This window comes from Cataglyphis hispanica, chromosome 5 (assembly GCF_021464435.1).
Source record: "Cataglyphis hispanica isolate Lineage 1 chromosome 5, ULB_Chis1_1.0, whole genome shotgun sequence".
In the NCBI taxonomy this organism is placed as follows: Eukaryota; Metazoa; Arthropoda; class Insecta; order Hymenoptera; family Formicidae; genus Cataglyphis; species Cataglyphis hispanica.
The window spans coordinates 9,638,426-9,658,787 of NC_065958.1; the positions used below are offsets into that span (position 1 = coordinate 9,638,426).

Below are 20,362 nucleotides of genomic sequence, written 5' to 3' on the forward strand. Positions count from 1 at the left end.
ATATATTTATAGGATCAGCTTCAGTATTTTTTTCTTGTTTAAATGTTTGCACAAAATGAATAATAAATTTGTACTAGCCATTTACGTGCGCGGATAAATATCCCAAAATTCTTAGAGTTCGTATTTTGCCCTGCGCCCTTGGAACACGTGTTTTGTATCCCACGCGATGCGATCTGTATCGGTCAAGTATTGGATTACCGTTATCGGATCACCCGTTAGGAACTCTGCGCTTGTGAATCCTGTTTCGAAAGTAAATGCATATTCACGCTATCCAGAAACCCTTTACAAAAGTAATCCTTGAAAATAATGTACATATTAAGTAAATGCGAATAGAAAATATATGTATAATATATATATGTATGTATGTATATAAGACAAATGGTGAATTTTCTTTCCTGTGTCTTATATTCTTTGAGGAAAGTGGGTCATTTATTTTATAATTTACAGTTCACAATTATAATAGCAATTCAGACTCTGAGATGATAATTTAAAAAAAATTGAAATGAATAAAAAGTTTTTCTCACGTTGCATTTTCTACAGTTCGCGCGACAATTATATTTTCATAATAAAAATATAATATTCTTCTTGCAAAAACTGTTTTCATAACATTTTATGAAAAGATGTGTTTAATTATTTTAACATGTATATAAATATGTATAATATATATTATATTATAAATATTTGATAAATTTTATCGTGGATTAATTTCATTTTGCGAAATATACTTCTATCATATCAATAATTCTATAATTACAATCATAATATAATCATAATATAATATTTTTATGTAGAAATATATTTTTGGATATATATATATATATATATATATATATATATGCGCTATATATGTATTAGTAGTGTGTGTGTGTGTGTGTGTGTGTGTGTGTGTGTGTGTGTGTGTGTGTGTGTGTGTGTGTGTGTGTGTGTGTGTGTGTGTGTGTGTGTGTGTGTGTGTGTGTGTGTGTGTGTGTAAATCAAAAGAGAAAAGTGGGCATATACTACACATAGAGAGAAAGAGAGAGGGGATAAATTTCTTCTTCTTTCTCTATCGATAAAACAGTACATGATCATCTCGAATTACATCGTCCTATACTTGCTTTACATATATGTTATATGACCGATAGACCGATAGTGAAATTGAACTAATAATGTCGTTAGCGCTTGGAATGTGCGAAACACCTGGTTGTAATGCCGTTGCGAGTCTACAATGTCCAACTTGCTTGAAAATCGGTATCCAGGGTTCATATTTTTGCAGTCAAGTGAGATACGTTATCTATATGTTAGGTTAAGTTGGTTATTTTATATGTTTCTCTAATTTATAATTTAAATTTTTTATCCCGGTACATATATTTGTGTCTGTATAACGTGAGACATATAACGTATATGATATGTTATTGAATAGTAATTATAATTAGAGAGATTACTTTTTAACAATTTACAGTTATCTTTTTTTTATCGTAATCAATTTATCATATTGGATATATCTCGGATATATGTACGTTCGCACACTTTACGTCGTTCTTTGATTATTTATATCTATTGCCATTTTTTGCTTTATCATTCCCACATCATGTCACAATTTCGCATCTTCTTAAGTGAAAGAAAAAAGATATTTGAGAGAGATTGGCCGATTAATACAGCATTCTAATCTTCCAGGATTGTTTCAAGGGAAGTTGGAAAACACATAAAGTTATTCATCAATTAGCAAGTAAATATTGTGTGTATGTGTGTGTGTGTGTATTACCAATTTTTATATAAATTTCTCTTATAACATCTTATATATCTAATTGTAGAAGGGGAAAATGGAAACAAAGTTTCCGACACTTATAATCCTTGGCCAACTTATAATTTTACGGGAAAATTACGACCTTATAAAAAGGAACAACGCAGAGAAGTTCCAGATTGCATCAATCGACCAGACTATGCCTTACATCCAACTGGAGTACCGCTTAGTGAACAAGCTGTAAGAGGTTCTGGTCAAATAAAAATTCTCGACGATGAGGAAATTGAAGGCATGAGAGTTGCGTGCAAGGTACTATATTGCTTAAATGATACGCAACATAACAAATTTGATCACTCGTATTAATACATATTATATAAAGGCTGTTATATATAAAGTTATTTAAGTATAAAAAATTTATATAAATGTTTCAAAGAATTAAAACCTAATAATGGTATATTGTCACGTTATTTAACAGGATGCATATTAATTATTTCATCATCAAAGTTACATATTATTTCATTGCATACTTTATATATAGCGGTTTTTAATTACTAGCGCGATATAATGATGATGTTCGAATTCGCTAATAGATATGATAGAGGAGAAAAAATAAAGGAGATTGGTAGGGAAGAGAGATGGAGGAAGAAGAAAATTGAATGATGTGGAACAATAGAGATAGATATGAGATAGTTGACGCTCTGAATTGTAGACTTGATATTCTTTGTTCTCATCATGAATACACTATATTTAAATTAATTTGTATAGCTTGGTCGAGAAGTATTGGATGAAGCTGCCAAGACATGTGATGTTGGTGTTACAACTGCTGAAATTGATAGGATAGTGCATGAAGCTTGTATCGAAAGGGATTGTTATCCATCGCCATTAAATTATTATCAGTTTCCTGCTAGCTGTTGTACTTCTGTCAATGAAGTGATTTGCCATGGTATACCTGATACTCGACCTTTACAGGATGGTGATATTTGTAATGGTACATGTTTATGCATTATCACGCATTAACAAATGTTATATGTTGTAGTTTTTTTTTATCAGAAATCATATAATCTAACCATAATTTTTTTCTCAGTTGATGTTACAGTATATCACAAAGGTTTTCATGGAGATTTAAACGAGACCTTTTTAGTTGGTAATGTAAAACCAGAAGTAAAGAAGTTAGTAGAAGTGACATATGAATGTTTGTCTAAGGCTATCGATATTGTGAAACCTGGTGAAAAATATCGAGAGATTGGTAATATCATTCAAAAACATGCACAGGCACATGGTTTCAGTGTAGTTCGTAGCTATTGTGGTCATGGAATTCATCGTTTGTTTCACACTGCCCCAAATGTACCACATTATGCCAGTAAGTACTTTTCTTATAATGATTCAAACATGAATAAACAAATTTTTTGATTATTGACAGATACAATTTTTTGTTCAAATTAAATTAATTTAATTCTTTTATATAACAGAGAACAAAGCAGTGGGTGTTATGAAACCAGGGCATTGTTTCACGATCGAACCAATGATATCTCAAGGCACGTGGAAGGACGAAACATGGCCTGACAATTGGACTGCTGTTACATTAGACGGTCAGTGGTCAGCTCAATTTGAACATACACTTTTAGTAACAGAAACGGGTTGTGACATTCTCACAAAACGGCTCGCAAATAATGGTAAGCCATGGTTTATGGAACACTTGTAGTATAATAATAGTATTTTCTTAATTTTCATCTTACAATATTTAAACGCGAAACTTGTGCAAATTGATCTTGAGAAATCTAGTTTAAGCTATTCTATCTTGTATCTATATTTTACAAAGTACGATAACATTTTGTTTCTGCAAATGTACAGTAATACAAAATAAACAGCTTAATTGAATTTTATTTTTTCAATTTTGTACAAGTATTCATTATATACTTGTCAATGTATGGTAAATGCTTTTAAATACTTCATTTAAAGTTTTTGAGAGCTTAGAAAATTGAAGACTTCTTGATAAACTGTTAATATAATTTGTACTTAAAAGATTGGGATGGGAAAAAAGGAGGGAAGGATATATAGAAATAGTTAAATATTTATCTAAATAAGTATGTATATACAAATGTTTACCGATCGATGACGTGTGAAACAAGATCAATGAAAATTCTACAAGTTTATAAAGATTTTTGTTCATTTTATCATGGACGAGATATAAATATGTGTTAACATGCATCTTATGAGCATGTAGATATGACTTTAAATAAAATACTTGGTATACGTGAATATCTTAGGAAAGTAACGACTTTTCTAAGAATGCAAACGGGTGCCAAACTCAGCATGGGAATTATTATCATGAGAAGTCGTTTTGAACAAAGTAGTAGATTGCGAATCTTCAATTTCCCCATCATCATATTCGTATTCTAAATTTGTGTTGTCTCTTTTTATATTACTTTGCTGATCGTCGTCACTCGTAACATAATCGTCATTGTCATCGGGTATCATAATCTGTAGAGGTAACTTTTCATTGTTCTGTACCTTAAAATTTTGCCTATGGCGATGCTGCTGACTTTCATGATACGATTTTTGTTGATTATACATCTGTTCATCATCATTGATCTGCTGTTGATTTGCAAGATCATCATCCTTATGATTAAGCGGCATTGAGTTTTTCTGCGTATCTTTTTTTTGTTGTTTTTGCAACTGGCCTATAAGACGACTGTTGACATGACCGGCAGCAGCTAGCGCGGCTAATTTTTCAGCAGCTTCTCTATTAGGAAGTGTTGTATAAAATTTTGTCGATATGGCACTAGTGTCGGCCATTTTATCGAAATACGTTGTCGGTTTTACTTGATAAGTCGCTTCTTCATTATCAATATTGTTTCCGGATTGCTCGATTCCATTTATAGAATATGTAAATTTTTCGTTAACATACACATCACTCTGTTTACGTGAATCTATCGAAGATTCCGAACCCAGATTATAATCTGCTGTGACACTTTCGGAGGCATAATCTTGATCGGGTAAAATTTGCTGTTGTTGTAATTGATTAGCCTGTTCGTCATAATTGAAAGAATGCATTTGTGGTTGGGAAAAACTTGTTGCCAAATCTGGTTGAAATATTTGGCCAAGCTGCTGCTGAAGAATGTGTCGCTGATCTGTTAATCATAAAAATTCAACGATATAACTTTCGAATCTTGATGATTTATCATAGAATTTATAAAGAAGGATATATTGCAGTTACTTATTAAAATTGCGATTATAATAAATTAATTGTTTCAGTGGAGAATCTTTTCATAATAATATGTCTTTTTTTTTCTTAAATAAATATCCTAAACTAGTAATTAATTTTGATTTTACAAACTTTTAACAAAAAGTTAAACAATTTAAAAACACGTGCGTAATATGATTCATACTAAAATTTTCTGCGATAAAATCTGAAAATATTGCGATTTTTGTATAATGATTAGCAGCGTGCGCGCGCGCCTATATGTGTATTATATATAGATTATTACCTGATGTATATTGCTCCGCAAGTTTATGTGGAAAATTATTTAATAAGTCGTAAAGTTGCATAGCTGACAATGGTGATCCTGCTGAAACTGGATGACCTACATGAAAATCTGGTGGAATCTGCTGTGTTATAGTGTATGGTGTCTGATTGTCTGTAGAAGGATATCCGACATGTAAGGAATTATGAAGATTTGTTTGAATTGGCATATTTGATTGACCAAATTGTACATTTGATCCTGCATTTGAATTAATAGCTTGATTTGCGAAAAGCTCGTTGAATTGTGATGATTGATGAGGATTATTAATTATAAGCGAATATAGCCTCGTTATATCTGGATCCTGAGGCTGATGAGTTGCTTCAGGTTGGATAGTTTGATGTTCGTTTAAAGCTACGTCGTTTTCTGTAACTTGGTATTGATGTTTCAGTGGACTCGAATTTGTTGCTATTCTTTGTAGCGGTAGACTACTATTAATTGCGGTTAATCCAAAAGTGGCTGTCATAGGATCTAGGCGAAAATTAAATCCATCAAATCAAATTATACTCCAATCTTGTAACATTAAACCAACTCAAGATGGTTCTAATATAATAAGGATATGAGCTGCTTACTTTGCACAGTGGTATGGTAATTTAGATCATTCATATATGGACGATAATGTGCAATCTTTTCCGAATCGATCGGCGAATTGTGAGGTTTATCCGCTGGACTCAAATTTGGTGCTGGAATCGTGTGGATAGGCCCTCTGTCATCATCAATATCTTCTCGATGAATAGGAGCCAAGACTGTTAATTCTGGCTTGTATTGCGAACTATATTCCTGTATCTTGTTTATAGAATAAAAATCCTTGGTAGGAGTACCACGTTGTGGCAAAACTGCATGATTGTTCAAGGGGAATGCTCGTATTGGAATTTGATTATGCCAATTATTTGACAAAACATTGTACATCGTAGGCCGATGAATTCTGAAAAATAAAATTATTCCAATGTTCGTAATAGAAATACAAATACAAATACATTTTTTAAAGTCTCTCTCACCTATAATTAGTGTGTTTGTAAGGTGTTCTCTGTCGAGAAGGAGCGCCAGTATGGATGATATTTCCCATGGATATTCGGTGACTGATGGGCCGAGGTTTTTTCAATATCAGTGTAGGCGCGTATGGTGGAGATGACGGTCTCCTAATCTTATTTTTCGCCTCAGAAATGCAGACGCACGTGGCGAGAAGCCAGCAAATCCAACTGGCTGTCTATAATGTTCAATGTGCAGAAGGAGATCGACATCGTGATACTATCTTGTTTCGAAGAATTTCCAAAGAGAGAACAATATCGTGCCTCAAATTGAATAAACGGAAAAGGACGAGATAATTTTTTTTATCCTTTTTTTTTTCTTTTCCATTTTTATATTATATTATAGCTGTTATTTGCATGAAGCAAAATGTATGCAGCAGCAAGTTGAAAGGTATGATACTAAAGTATGACGCGCGACGAGAGAATTGTCTACGGTATTACATATCGACACATCTATCGCAGTACGACTCTTTTAGGCCGTACTATCCGCATCACGAACGCCAAGCGCGTAAAACCAAAGAGAAAATTGCCGCAAATCGTTGATGCGCTAAAAGTGGAACATTGTGCTACATTGGTGCGGTACGCGGGAAGAGCGAGTAGGGTAAGCGCTGGTAAGAGATAACTTTTCGCTTACACAGAGAAAAAACGAAGCCGAATAAAAAAAAACGTAAAATATATAAATGTAAGAATTACGTATCAAAATATATTGCATTGGTTGTGATTATATATTATGTGTATCATAGAGACATATAAAGATAGATCAAGCATGTTCTATGCATGTTTTTCCATGATATTCTGTAGTTTTTAGATTGAGATTGCGCGAAAAAAGAGGGGCAAGATTGTAGGAGTCTATTTATTTTTTTTAGTAAAATTAATGAAATGATAGAAATTAAAATGATTCGCAATCTTTTCTCTTTTTCTTGAAGTAAATAAATCATATGTATTATATAGATACCTACACATATCATACAAACATATGTATATCTCCATTGTTGACATAAAAGCGCTTTGTTTTGATGTTTAAATTTAACGATTAATGAAAGAGCTTTCGGTTAAACAACAAATGGACTAAATATACAAAATTTATCTAAGAAACATGAAGATTTGATCTGAAAATTTGACAATCAGACAATTTAAAGAATCATTAAATCAGAACTATTTAAAGTTTTTTCTTATTTTATCCGAGCAATTTCTTATTTTTATAGCATTTTTTTCTTTAAATACAAATAATATAGTTTTCATATTGATATATCTGTACATATATATGTATAGTGCATCGTATTATATATAGAATATCTTAAAAAAAAGAAAATTAATATTGTATGTATCTATTATAATTCCGTTACAATAGATTTCGTTTATGTCGCTCGATTTCGATAAACTAACATTTACATACACATATATACAAGTAGAAATTTGTTTATCTTCTAGGAATTGTTTCAGATAGATTATATTATTGGCAACTCGCTGAGAACGAGAGCAAGTTACCATTAATAAAGTTGCGACAATTGTGCCGACTATATCGGCTATTAGTCGGCCGTAAGCTTGCCCGCCCACAATTTATTAGAATATTAGATAGTGATCCATAAAAAAGATGCGTAACATGCAATAAATATATAAATGGAATTTATTATGATGAAAAAATGAATTGATTGGTGATACATTACATTTATCTAAATTAATATCCTGATAAAATTAATATCCTATTTTTCAATGTTTTATAATAAGTATTTTACATGTCATTAGTGCAATGTACATCTTTTACAAGTTTGAAGTAAATTTATCTTCAATACAATATAGGCATGGGGCATAATACAAAAGAGAAAAGTATGCTAAAATGCGCGTTAATATATTTTTTTGTATTGTGCTTGAGAAATTACGCGATAGCACAAATATATACTTTAAATGAACAATGTTTGAATTTTTTGGACTACACATGAATCTTACCTTCATAATAATTTATGCTTTTGTAGACTGCAACATGCAAAATCGCACCGTTTCCGTTATTATATTAGAAAAGTAAATCAGAAAGTTAGTTTAGATCGTACGCTTATAAATAATCAAATATAAATTATACGCGTCCGGTGATTGACCGCACAAAGAAGTCCGACGCGTTCTGTACGCAATTAGGTCATTGTCCTTCATTTATACTCCGAACCAGCGAATGTATCATCGAAGACTAAAACCGGCCTCCTACCTCGTCAACCAAGCAATTGCCTTCAAAAGGCCGCCGGTAGAATTGGAAAAAATAGGGAATGCCACACGAGGAATAAATTTGCTTTATATAAATAACAATTATCATTACGTGACACAAAACGAATAACTAAATAAGAAACTAGAAACGAAACGTGCGTGCGAGCGTGCATGCATTAATGTGGATAGGTATGTGTATGTGATGTGTGTATGTAAAGATGATATTTATCTAATTTATCCAATACACATACACGCGCAATTAGATTTACGCATCGATATAGAATATTTATTGTCAAGAAACAGATCTTCTTACGTGTTAAATCACGCATCTATACTCAAAAGCGCTGCATACTATTAATAATGAGAAAATTACAATTGTACAAATACAATATTGACAATAATATCAAGAATAGCTTAGAAAGACCGAGAATCATGCTTTCGCGCGAGCTAATAATACATCGCGTACATGCATCTACACAATGTAAAAAAGAAATATAACAGAAAAATCGAATTTTTCATATAATGTATTTTTGCTCGCGAATGCTAGGAATCGATTTGAGCGGTCGCTCTCGCATCGTTTCTCTCCTTATCCTCATACCGGACTCACATCGAGAATGCAGTCATTTATGCGCGGTTGTGATCTGCCATGCGTGTGTGATCCAGTGACCTATAATATTGTTATGATAGATCGTGAAAGCAAAAAATTAAAAAAAATTAATATTTGACATAGCGAATTATTTTTGTCTTTAATTATTCAAAGAGTACGTTACGGATTATAAATTTCTTATAGTCGTAAATTTATATGTTAAATAAATCATTTGTGTCATGTGCGTGTGTGCGTATGGGCGCGAGCGGATATATTATTGATTTGCATATTCTCATATTTTAACTTTATATATTATAATACATATTATATACATGTATTTTATATATTTTATATTCTTTAATTATTTTACTTATTTTTTATCTTAGCAAAAATCTTTGATAATAGTGAAATATAATCCGATCTTAACATTATGACGCGTAAGATATTTTACGATTGACGAAACATATGTAAGATTGTTTTCGAAATCCTTATTAGAAACTACAAAGGAATTGCTTCAATTCTCTTATTAAAATAATGAAAAAGTCAAATTTTGTTTCTTTATCATTCGGAATTGAATTAATTATGCCATCGTGCATCGTGTTTTGTATTCATTTGGAAATTGAGGTCATTTCTTTTCGGTTCTTAATACACATTGAGAGAGAACAAAAAGATAAATATTAAAAGTCAATTAACTTTTAAAAGTATTAAAAAGTCAATTGATTTCAATTTACAAATTTTAAGTCAAACCATCTTTATTTACAGAGAATTATGGAAATAGAAGTTTTTATATTTGATTATTTAACAATTGTTAAAAAGTTCAAATTATAGTACTGGTGGTTTAATATAATTAAATATTGATTCATAAGATTCTGGTTGCCTTGTTTAATGATATATGCAATAATCTGTATTACAATAATATATAAAAAATTAAAATAATGTACAACAATATAGTTGTCTAATTAAACTGATCAAATGTAACAGCATAGATAATAAATAATGACTGAAGCAAACATGCATAGTAAGAATAGATACATTGTCAATGTCTGAATATAGTCTATTGCCAATCTGGTGACAATTTTCATTAACGGAATAATGATGCATGGAATGTTTCATAATTCTGTGTAATTTATATTATAATATTATTTTTTAAATAATGACACCTTATTTTTTAAATAATACAAAAATTGTAGCCAATGGTAATATAAAAATTCATTAATTACGAGCATTATTGCACGATTTGTTTATTGTTAAAGAGAACGATAACGGATGTAAGTAATGAAAAAGTTTTCTTATTTAAACCAAGATTTGAGGTATTTATGTAAATAAGATAGCCTTTCGTACACAAAAGTGATTTGTAACATAAGGAAAAATTAATGAAAGAAAAAATATTATATTTAATATATCCCTTCCTATCTTTATCAATTTTACAAGAACTTTCATATATAAATTTTTCTATAGAATAAATTTATCCACGCGGGTGAGTGCGTGTATATGTATATGTATATACTTGCACGCGCGCCCGCATGTATGTATACATAACAGTCTACTTTACATGTTACATGTTTGATGAAAATATAGAAATTAATATTTTTCGGTTATAAGATAAAACAAATATATCATTGCATACATATATGTATACATGTATAAATATGTACAGGGTGAATCAGAAAGAGAAGGAAATATTTTGGAAGACAATAGTATGGATCATGGTAAAAAAAAATTATATAAACATGGTTATTATTCTCAATAGTGTTTCGAAGATTACAGCGATTTGAATTTTGCGAAAGTGATGAACATTGAGAAGTACACCGTTATTACGCAAATTGTTGGAAACTAAACTGATAAACACTTTCCAATTCGGAGTTCTTCGATTAAGAAATCTGCGTGATATTCTGCAACGGCAGCAATGGCACTTCTATCCCAAAAAACGTACACACGCACTATATCGGCGTATTCGGTATATGTAAATAAAGATTTTTAGCTTTGTTATTATGCTTCATAAAATACACACTTCATAACTCTCAGTTGCTAACTGAATCGTGCAGGATACTAGGTGTTGTTCGTGTGTCAGAGAAGGGGAAAGCCAACAGATGTGCTACATTCAAACAGCTGTATCTCCGAAACGATTGAGAATAATAACCATGTCTATATAAACTTCTTTTTTTTACAATAATATATACTATCGTCTTCCAAAATATTTTTCTCTCCTCCTGACTTATCCTATACATTAAGAATAGTTTTTATTAGATTAGTCGAGTAAATTTTTTTTGCCAGCTTAAAAATGTTGCACATACACATTTCATATACTAGTTTTTCAAAGATGTATTTAGTTCAAGTCACCAGTTTGTGTCAAATTAATTTTACTGTTGTAATCACACAGTTTCCACTTGACCTTTTCTACGTGATTTAGATTCTTGCCCTTGCGAAGATGTAAAAGACGTTTCTTCATTTAAATGTTTTCTAATAGATGAAGATTCATTGTTGTTCGAGCAAGTAGCGCCTTGGCTACCCCTTCTTTCTAGACACATATGTGATGTATTTAGCCCATTCGTCGTAAGAGAAGCTTTGCGGATACGCATATCATCCAAAGGAATCTCCTCGCTTCGCGGCCTTGGCATCTTAGGCGAATTGTCTCTAGATCGTAAACCATTTTCATGAACTTTCTCATTCGAACTGACATCATCGCATTTGGAAGTCGATGCCACTGGTCTAATATTTTCTCTACGCATTTGGGCAGCAAATCCAGGAACTTTGTTTACCATAAACATCGGCCTTGCTTGTTCCTTTTGCGGTCTTTGACCACGCCCGATAATACCTAAAAAAATTTAATCGACCTTGGCCCAAAATTTTTGTCAACAATTTTTATTTTGGTTTTACTTACGTTCGTGTCGTAAACCACGCAAGGCATAGTTGGGTGGTGTCGGACAATGAGGCATACTTGTTGGAATGTCCAACAATCTTGCAATTTGATTCATCTTCTTTTGTCTGGCTTTTATTCGTCCCTTTGTTAGCCTAAAAGATTTGACAAGTTCAATTTTGGCGATTGAATAATTCGATTTCGCGACAAAATTTGCTGTACAACAAACCTTTGTTTAGCGGCCATACATCGAATGTGATCGTCAAAAATAAATTTAGCCGACAATAACGGTATGCGATTGCCTGTACTACTATTTAATGGTTTGTAAATTGTCAGATGTAAACATCTCGAATCGTCCTTGTCACCGGCCACATCAATGTCTTGTAAAAAACCAACTAGCTTTGCGACACCCCATCCAAGTTTGCTTGTATCAGGTTCAACGAGAATCAATTGCACAACGTCAATGACTAAGAAACGGCGAATTTTCTGACCATCTTTCCATACGACAGTACATGCAATCAAATCGCTATTATCTGTAAAAAAAGTTATAAATCTATGCATTTATCCATATTGTAATTGATACAATTGAGAATGACAAAAATATTGCGAATTAAATTTTGCAATGTGTGCATGAGTATGTGCATATAAGATAAAAGTACTTTATATACATTATCACTTTTCGAGTAATTAATTATGTCATGAGACGAATAATTTTTACTTAGATCAAGAACGTTGTTAACTTGTACACAATTAGCAGGATTGGTCAATGGTAATTGAGTTTCTGCTTCCATATTGAGCGTCAGAGCTAATTCTCTTATCAAGAAGAAAACTCTTATCGCGCGTCGTGCTCTTTCCACCTGTATAATCATTCGCAATTTCATTTTCTTATGATAAATTGCAATTACGTTACTTTCTAGAGTTTTATGAATTGAATTTATTTTTTTTTTTAATATATATTAATTTCTTGCACGTGTACCTACCTCACCACACGGTAGTCTCTTACTAAATTCAATACCAGTCATAGGTGTGCCTGTAGGAGGCAATAAAATATTGCTATCCATCATTAGCCACTCGACATTCAACGGTCGTTTTTGTATTTCACTATACTCATCCTCAAACATATCCAAGAAAATATCTTCACTCTAATAAATTAAATTTAATCAATTTTTTTACCAAAAAATACATGTCATCTTGTGCAAAGCAGGAAGAAAAAGTACTGCACAAGTATATCGACAATTAATGTATAATTTTCCAAACAATTCCAACCTTGTAGAAGTTTTTGAGCAGGGATGTGCTTTGTTCTTTCGCCGCTTCAATGGCTGCTAGATGCGACTCTTGTAATAGGCATTGTCCTTCGGACACCGTCAATTGTGTTAATAATTTAATGGTTAATTCCAATGTAACAAGTCTCACTCTGGTGTCTATGTATAAAAAACAAATAATTTTGATATTCTCTTGATGAAAAACTGTAGCTGCAATGCTATATTTGTGTATGTATTACAATATAAAGTATTAAAATAACACTCACTGGTCTGACAGCTTAAAGTTATAATATGAATCAATCTATCCATGAGCAATTCATTATATGAATTTTTAATAGCTGTATTATTATGGAATGGAGACAAGATTATATCCAAAGTTTTACGACTTATACCCTTGCAAAAATCTTATTATTATTACATGAAACATATTTGGAAAAATAAGAGACACATATCTCTCTAAAAATTTGCAATACTTACTCGATTATTAGCTAAGGCGTACAGTAGGCAAAGCGCGAATAACGCAGCATAATCGTTTTCCGCGCATAATAAGGAGCTGATTATTGTTTCTAAAAATGGTTTCTTCCCCAAGGATTCAAATAGGTCACTCTGACTTTGATGAGATATCAAGGGACTCTCCAATGCCAAGCGTTGTTCTTTCTCCTCATCCGTCACATTCAATTGCTTAATTTCCTCTAAATCTTCTTCATGTGGAATGTTTCTATTTATTGGTGTGTTTATAAGAACGGGGATATTCACTGTCGAAGCAGCATTGGAAGACGTACTCGGATGATTAAATTCTTGTGATTCATCAATCGCGCTTACAACCAACTCTTTTATATTTTTTACATCACTTTCTTTGTTGCAAGATACCTCGGAAATTGGTAACGTTTCATTTAGCGTTTCCAACGACTTTTCCAGTGTTTCTTTTGATAATGTAAAATTGACAGACTTGTTTGACGTTATATCTTTAAACTTTTCCAGAACTATATTTGTTCCAGTTTGAATTGTCTCCAAGTCAGACATGAGCATTATGACCGCTAATGTATGTACAAGAGGGCCGTGCGATACTATTAAAAAGACTTGAGAAAGTAGAAAAAGTGCTACTACAACGCTGACATGTTTTCTTTCATCCTTCAAAAAATTCAAATTATTTATTACTATATATGTAAAAGTTGAGAAAGAGACAAAAACATTTGATCTTTCTACCTGTGTTTGGCACGAAACTTTCTTGTATTTCATCAAAGAATAAACATATAACGGGACTAATAGTTTGTGTAATAAATGTTCTGATAAAACTTCATTTAAGTCAGATATATTCAAGCATAAAATGTCATTTAAATAATGCAGATGATCCAAATGTTCTGCAACTAAATCTGACAATCTGTTTTGACTCTGATGACTGGAAGAGAATATAGTTTATTGATAACAGGGCAAAAGACTGACTTATCCTAGCAATATGGATACTTACTCGGCATCATTTCGAACGCAGGTGTCCAATTCTATAATATGATCACCAATGAAATATACGAGATTACTAAAGTATGGTGCAGCTGTACGATCCCTTATAAAAGCTAGCATGGATGCATCCTCGACGCGATATACGTTCAGCGTCAAAGTTCTTACAGCTATGCGTACCATACCCTCCGAGTGATTAAAAAATTTAATTGCTTCTGTATACAGTGGGAAATCATTGGTATGCTGATAAGAGAATAAATTCGTCATAAATTTACCAATGGATAGATTTTAGTATAATTCCGATGTGCAAACACGTATATGTTACGTGCGCACGCTTATAACACACACATGCCCACAGACTTATTATTATATGCACACAACGTGCACCACTTTAGAAAAAAAAAAAAAAACAAAACGGCAAGCTCATTCAACCACTTCAACAAATGCAAATAATTATAATTAAGAGACAGGCACAGAAAATTATGCGTATACCTCGTTTACCTCATTATAGAAGAAATGGATGGTATGTGCATTTAATTTCAAACTAAGTGTCTTCAGAAAACTAATATAGTATGCCATTACTTCCTCATCACTAAAGTCAAATTTATGCACTATTATGCTGTTTACATGATTATTACTCAAGAGATAGTCTGAGAACAGAAAATTTTAATATATTTTAATCTTATTTAATATATAGAAGAAGCGTGTAAAAATTTATCACACTTACATAAAGATGTCTCGTTACGTATGTTTTCAAATAAAATATTTAATGTCTGAAGCAATTGAACACATACATAGCTTCCACATTTTTGTTTCATAATACGTAAAAAGAATGAAAGCATGTTTTTTTCTAGAAAAAAGCTGCAAACATATATAATACTTTGTATGAATCACATTTTTATATATTTTATACACTGACATTTAATTCTTAAGAGATTATTAATAATAAAAATTTATTAATAAAAATTGCAAGACAACATTCATTGTTGAGGGGAGCCATATTTGATGTCTTTTTAGATATAAAAATTGTTTCTCGTTATATCCAAATAACAAGTTTAAATTATTGAGAATAAATATCATCCACAAGTAAGCGTCTAATATCGGTAGTGTCGAAAAAAATAACAAACCGGTCAATATTATGCGCAGATACGATATATCGCCTCAGGAATGTGATAATTTTGTCAAGTAAAGATCATATCTCAAAAATTATTGTATAAACATATTAATAAAATAATAAATGTTTAATATAATGATACCCCTTTTGATTGTTTTGAAACTCATGTATTTTTTACATACATACATATATATAAAATTATATATATATATATATATATATATATATATATATATATAATTTTTTTTTTATTTAATAGAAATCTACTCTTGTCTTGTTTGTAATAAAAAAAAAAAACGACAATTTTTTTCCAGTATATTTGATTATTACGCATTGAACTACATAAAGTATGTAAGTTTTGAAAAAGTCGGAAAAAGAAATTTATCTTATTGTTTCTACTTACTCGAATACACTGCTATCATTTTGATCACCCCATATAAGAATTTCAGCTATCGAACGTAAAGTTTCGACCAATAAACCTCTATTATTCTCAGACACAGTCTGATTTTTTGACAGTACATTGTACAAGTATCTGATAAAATGTTATAGATAAATGTATAAGATATATGCTCGTGCTTCCTTCAGTGACATGATAGTAGAGTGCATTCATCGTTTATTCTTACTTACTTGAGATGCTCTGGGGAATGGGGATTCTTAGGCTTCCAAAGCCCGCCACCGAACCAGCTTCGACTTCGAAACATTTTCAATTATCTCAAACGCAAAAGGATATGCCTACATTCGCATTTCATTCAAATTCCTTCGTAATAGTTTATCTCTCATGCGACAATCGCGGGAAGACGTCGTTGTTTCATTGTGCTCATGCGATCTATGCTACTGTATAAATAATATTGTATCGAGATATATAAGAGTTGCATTGTATTATATTGTATGTTCACAGAAGGTTAGGAGTTTTAAGTCTCTTTATATGAGCAATTTTTATTGCGATTCATGGTATATAGCACGATTAATCAGCTGAAATTTATTGGCCTTATGTTAATGGTACGTTGATCTCGCTCTTTTAATCAAACCGTTGAATTTTACACGAGTTAAAAGAAATAGAATTCTGTTTAAAACTTTCTCGTTACGTTCAGAATAGAAATATGATTAGGTTAGGTTAAACTAAGTTAGGTTAGATTAGGTTGATATTGGCTGTGTTCCGAAATTCACTGACAATACAGGAAATCTATAGTTTTTGTTTCCGTAACATATATTATAGATATCTAGTATTCACGGTGAATTTTGATTATTCACAGTGATTATTTTTTTTCTTTTTTTTTTTTGTTTAATTTAAATACAGTATATAATGAATAAAGTTTAGAATAAAAATCGCTGATAATGAAAGTATTGGAACTCTATAGCGGCATCGGAGGAATGCATTATGCGCTCCGTGGTATGTATAAATATAAATATTTCAAATATATATTGCGATTAGAGAAATCTAAGAATTAGTGCAAAGTTATATTATGATATTAACTTGTCCTGCTTAACTGTACTTAACATGCATAAATGTTATTACAGAAAGTGGAGTTGCAGCAAAAGTTGTTGCAGCAATTGATATAAATCCTGTTGCAAATGCTGTCTATTACCACAATTTTCCAGAAACTGTTCTTATGAATAGAAATATTGAGTCTCTTAATGCGCAGGAACTGAACAAATTGGATTTAGATGCTATATTTATGAGTCCTCCGTGTCAACCTTTTACTCGATTAGGATTGAAAAAGGATGCTTTTGATAACAGAGCTTGTTCTTTATTACACATTTTAGACTTGATACCGGAATTAAAATGTTTAAGATATATTTTGCTTGAGAATGTGAAAGGTTTCGAAGTATCTCAAATGAGGGATAAATTAATAGATTGTATGGACAGTTGTGGATATATTTACAGAGAATTAATATTAAGCCCGTGTCAATTTGGTATACCAAACAGTAGGAATAGGTATTATTTATTGGCAAAGAGAAAGAATTTTGAATTTTTTTTCAAACAACCATCGCTAAAAAATGATTTACCATCTGAATTATTGAAATTACTGCCAAAAAGTAAGCATGCTTTGTTAGCAGAGAAGAATGGCAAAATTAATATCAAATCCGGCAGAATGTGCTACACATTAGACAATATTTTAGAAAACATTGAAGAATCCAAATATTTATTGCCCTCGAAATTATTACAAAAGAGAGCATGGGTATTAGATATACGAACATCTGAGAACAATGGTTCTTGTTGCTTCACCAAAGGATATGGTCATTATGCAGAAGGTACAGGATCTGTATATTGCCCATTTCCAGATGAAACAATTAAATTAAAGTATAGTGAAGCTAGTAATTGGGAGAATAATTCAGACAAACAGATGCAGCTCTTATCGGACTTGAAACTTAGATTTTTCTCGCCCAAAGAAGTGTGCAGATTAATGTGTTTTCCAGAAGATTTTGATTTTCCAAAACATATTACAGACAGACAAAAATACAGGTTGCTAGGAAATTCAATCAATGTTCATGTAATTAGTAGATTAATACTTTTATTATGTACCGAAAGTGAAAATATATGAGAATTAATAAAATTATCACATATTGTTATATGTACAACCACAGTTTTTATATTTTCTTTTAATTTATATTTATATTTTTATATATGAGTGTATGCGTATAAAGTTATATTCTTTTATATTTATACTTGGGGAAGAATATGTATGTATATATATCTTATAGTAAATTGAAACACTTGTTTTTACATTATATTATTTATACATGAATTAATTAAAAGTTATATATGCAAACTAAAGAGAATCTCCTGTCCCACAAATAAAAATTTCTACATTTTAGCGGATTAGCGTAGATGTTACAACATTAAAATACATTCCATTATTAAATCTAATTTTAATAATGAAGAATTAATCTCAATACATTTAAATTTTACATGGTTTCCAAGTCTGGTGGAATAATAATTTTCTTTTCTTGGGCAAACTTTTTGAGGGCTTGATACTTTGAATGCCAAGACTCTACCTCCTCCCTCATACGATTATTATCCTCTTGCATGGCTTCCATATCTCGATATTCTTGAGTCTTTTCAGATTCTAATTCATCCTTTTGTTCAATACGTTTTATACGACAGCTAGCTGCATATCCTCTATTCTTTAGTGTACGTCTTCGCTGTTTCATACGCACAATTTCTTCCCTAGATAGTCCACGTAATTTTAATTGTCTATTTAAATCTCGTACCGATATCGTAACTAATTCGTCGTCGCTAATGTCTAGACATGGACCAGGTGACAATGGATCCTATATTAATAAGGAATATAAAATACCTGTAAAATACATGTAATACACTCGATAGAATTTGAATATTTTCAAATTACAAGATGCTATAACAAAATGTTTATCTCTTTCATTCAAAACTCTTGCACTCGATAAAATTATGTACTAATACACGAGTGAATGTAATTAGGTGACTAAAGTCAACTTGTTATTGCTCTTTGCTAATATTAAAATTTGTAAAATATTAAGGCTCCAAAATTCGAATTTACGCTATTATTTTCATATACGATTATATATTTGAAACTGTTACTTGTGTATACAAAAATATGCGTTCGAGAATTAATGCCCCGAAAATAAGACATGTTAATACCTATGCCCTATGCGATACACTACACGACATACCATTTTTATTGATCTTTTTCCATCCATGGTCATTTCTAGCTCAATAGTTTTCACGCCCGAGAATAAAATAGCTTCGAAAATGCCCGAATTCCCCTGTCTTTTGCGCTTTCCCGATAAATTTGCTTAGTCATTGTCGTAGACCAGAAAGATGTACTCGCCATTCCCATTCTCGTTAATAGCGCCATTCTGAAAACATCAATCCCAGATCTAGATTCAGATCCCGCTGCTTTTATCCTGGTGGATCTTTTTTACACATTGTCAAATTTATTTATATTTTATTCGATGCTGTTTTATAAAAAATTAATCCCTATCTCCTTGTACATGTGCCTCAAATTACCATTTTGTTTAATTCATAAATACGAAAAATAATGCTTTTAGATTTTTTAGACAAATCTGAGTATACACGATAATCACAAAGTTCACTGAGCGAAATGAAGTGAATCTCAAATTTAAAAAGAATGATGCATGTTAAATGAGGCTTGGGTCGGATTTGCAATAAATGTAGTCTTTGTCACCAATAACAATAGAGATTGCGCATTGAAGATTGAGATTGAAGATTAAATTTTGACCAATCAGAATAAGGAAATTTTAGTTGCTTTTGTTCTGATTAGTCAAATTTCAATTTTTAAATACCCTTGCACAATGTGAGGCAATTATGATAGAAACAAGGGAATAGCGATAGCGATAAACGATATCCAATGAGAGATCTACTTTTTCGAAAAAGCAGTGTTCTCATTGGATATTGCCATTATATAATATATAAAGGCTCTATGTATATAAGGGCCTTTACACAGACTTCTATATCCCTATATTATATATAGAAGTCTGTGGTCTTTAATCTTCAATTTTTTATACACAGTCTGATATGGGCTTAAAGCCGTAAATGAATCGACCAATCATTTTAAACCGTAATAAACATTTTAAAACGTAATAAGAATGTTTAATTGTGGTTGGTTGATTCAAAATTTTTTC

At 31.4% G+C, this 20,362-nt stretch overlaps 5 protein-coding genes across 6 annotated transcripts; 2 read left to right on the forward strand and 3 right to left on the reverse strand.

Annotated features, from left to right (window-relative positions):
- The first annotated feature begins 1,051 nt into the window (after positions 1 to 1,051).
- On the forward strand, positions 1,052 to 3,601 carry LOC126849838 (methionine aminopeptidase 1). Its single transcript, XM_050592119.1, has 6 exons — positions 1,052 to 1,259; positions 1,657 to 1,708; positions 1,794 to 2,032; positions 2,489 to 2,711; positions 2,808 to 3,083; positions 3,193 to 3,601. Exons 1-6 carry the CDS (start codon positions 1,149 to 1,151, stop codon positions 3,423 to 3,425), a joined length of 1,134 nt encoding a protein of 377 aa, XP_050448076.1. The 5' UTR covers positions 1,052 to 1,148; the 3' UTR covers positions 3,426 to 3,601.
- A 191-nt stretch (positions 3,602 to 3,792) lies between these two features.
- LOC126849837 (uncharacterized) lies at positions 3,793 to 9,101 on the reverse strand. Its single transcript, XM_050592118.1, has 5 exons — positions 8,220 to 9,101; positions 6,243 to 6,451; positions 5,817 to 6,169; positions 5,212 to 5,715; positions 3,793 to 4,854 (listed from the first exon to the last, which is right to left on the reverse strand). Exons 1-5 carry the CDS (start codon positions 8,223 to 8,225, stop codon positions 4,007 to 4,009), a joined length of 1,920 nt encoding a protein of 639 aa, XP_050448075.1. The 5' UTR covers positions 8,226 to 9,101; the 3' UTR covers positions 3,793 to 4,006.
- Positions 9,102 to 11,372: 2,271 nt separating this feature from the next.
- Positions 11,373 to 16,821, reverse strand: LOC126849836 (protein CLEC16A homolog). The gene is made up of 14 exons (XM_050592117.1): positions 16,367 to 16,821; positions 16,143 to 16,271; positions 15,353 to 15,486; positions 15,127 to 15,275; positions 14,639 to 14,868; positions 14,377 to 14,569; positions 13,648 to 14,301; positions 13,437 to 13,563; positions 13,175 to 13,329; positions 12,889 to 13,050; positions 12,627 to 12,765; positions 12,138 to 12,441; positions 11,933 to 12,063; positions 11,373 to 11,866 (listed from the first exon to the last, which is right to left on the reverse strand). Exons 1-14 carry the CDS (start codon positions 16,438 to 16,440, stop codon positions 11,424 to 11,426), a joined length of 3,024 nt encoding a protein of 1,007 aa, XP_050448074.1. The 5' UTR covers positions 16,441 to 16,821; the 3' UTR covers positions 11,373 to 11,423.
- A 69-nt stretch (positions 16,822 to 16,890) lies between these two features.
- Positions 16,891 to 18,297, forward strand: LOC126849839 (tRNA (cytosine(38)-C(5))-methyltransferase). The gene is made up of 2 exons (XM_050592120.1): positions 16,891 to 17,129; positions 17,258 to 18,297. The coding sequence occupies exons 1-2, from the start codon at positions 17,075 to 17,077 to the stop codon at positions 18,280 to 18,282; spliced, it is 1,080 nt and encodes a 359-aa protein (XP_050448077.1). The 5' UTR covers positions 16,891 to 17,074; the 3' UTR covers positions 18,283 to 18,297.
- Positions 18,298 to 18,597: 300 nt separating this feature from the next.
- LOC126849840 (transcription factor MafG) lies at positions 18,598 to 19,827 on the reverse strand. Of its 2 annotated transcripts, XM_050592122.1 has the most exons (3): positions 19,728 to 19,827; positions 19,391 to 19,576; positions 18,598 to 19,012 (listed from the first exon to the last, which is right to left on the reverse strand). In XM_050592122.1, exons 2-3 carry the CDS (start codon positions 19,421 to 19,423, stop codon positions 18,647 to 18,649), a joined length of 399 nt encoding a protein of 132 aa, XP_050448079.1. In that variant the 5' UTR covers positions 19,424 to 19,576; positions 19,728 to 19,827; the 3' UTR covers positions 18,598 to 18,646. The 2 variants fall into 2 exon arrangements, with proteins under 2 accessions (XP_050448079.1, XP_050448078.1); XM_050592121.1 differs by lacking the exon at positions 19,728 to 19,827 and having other exon boundaries at positions 19,391 to 19,682.
- Positions 19,828 to 20,362: the final 535 nt, after the last annotated feature.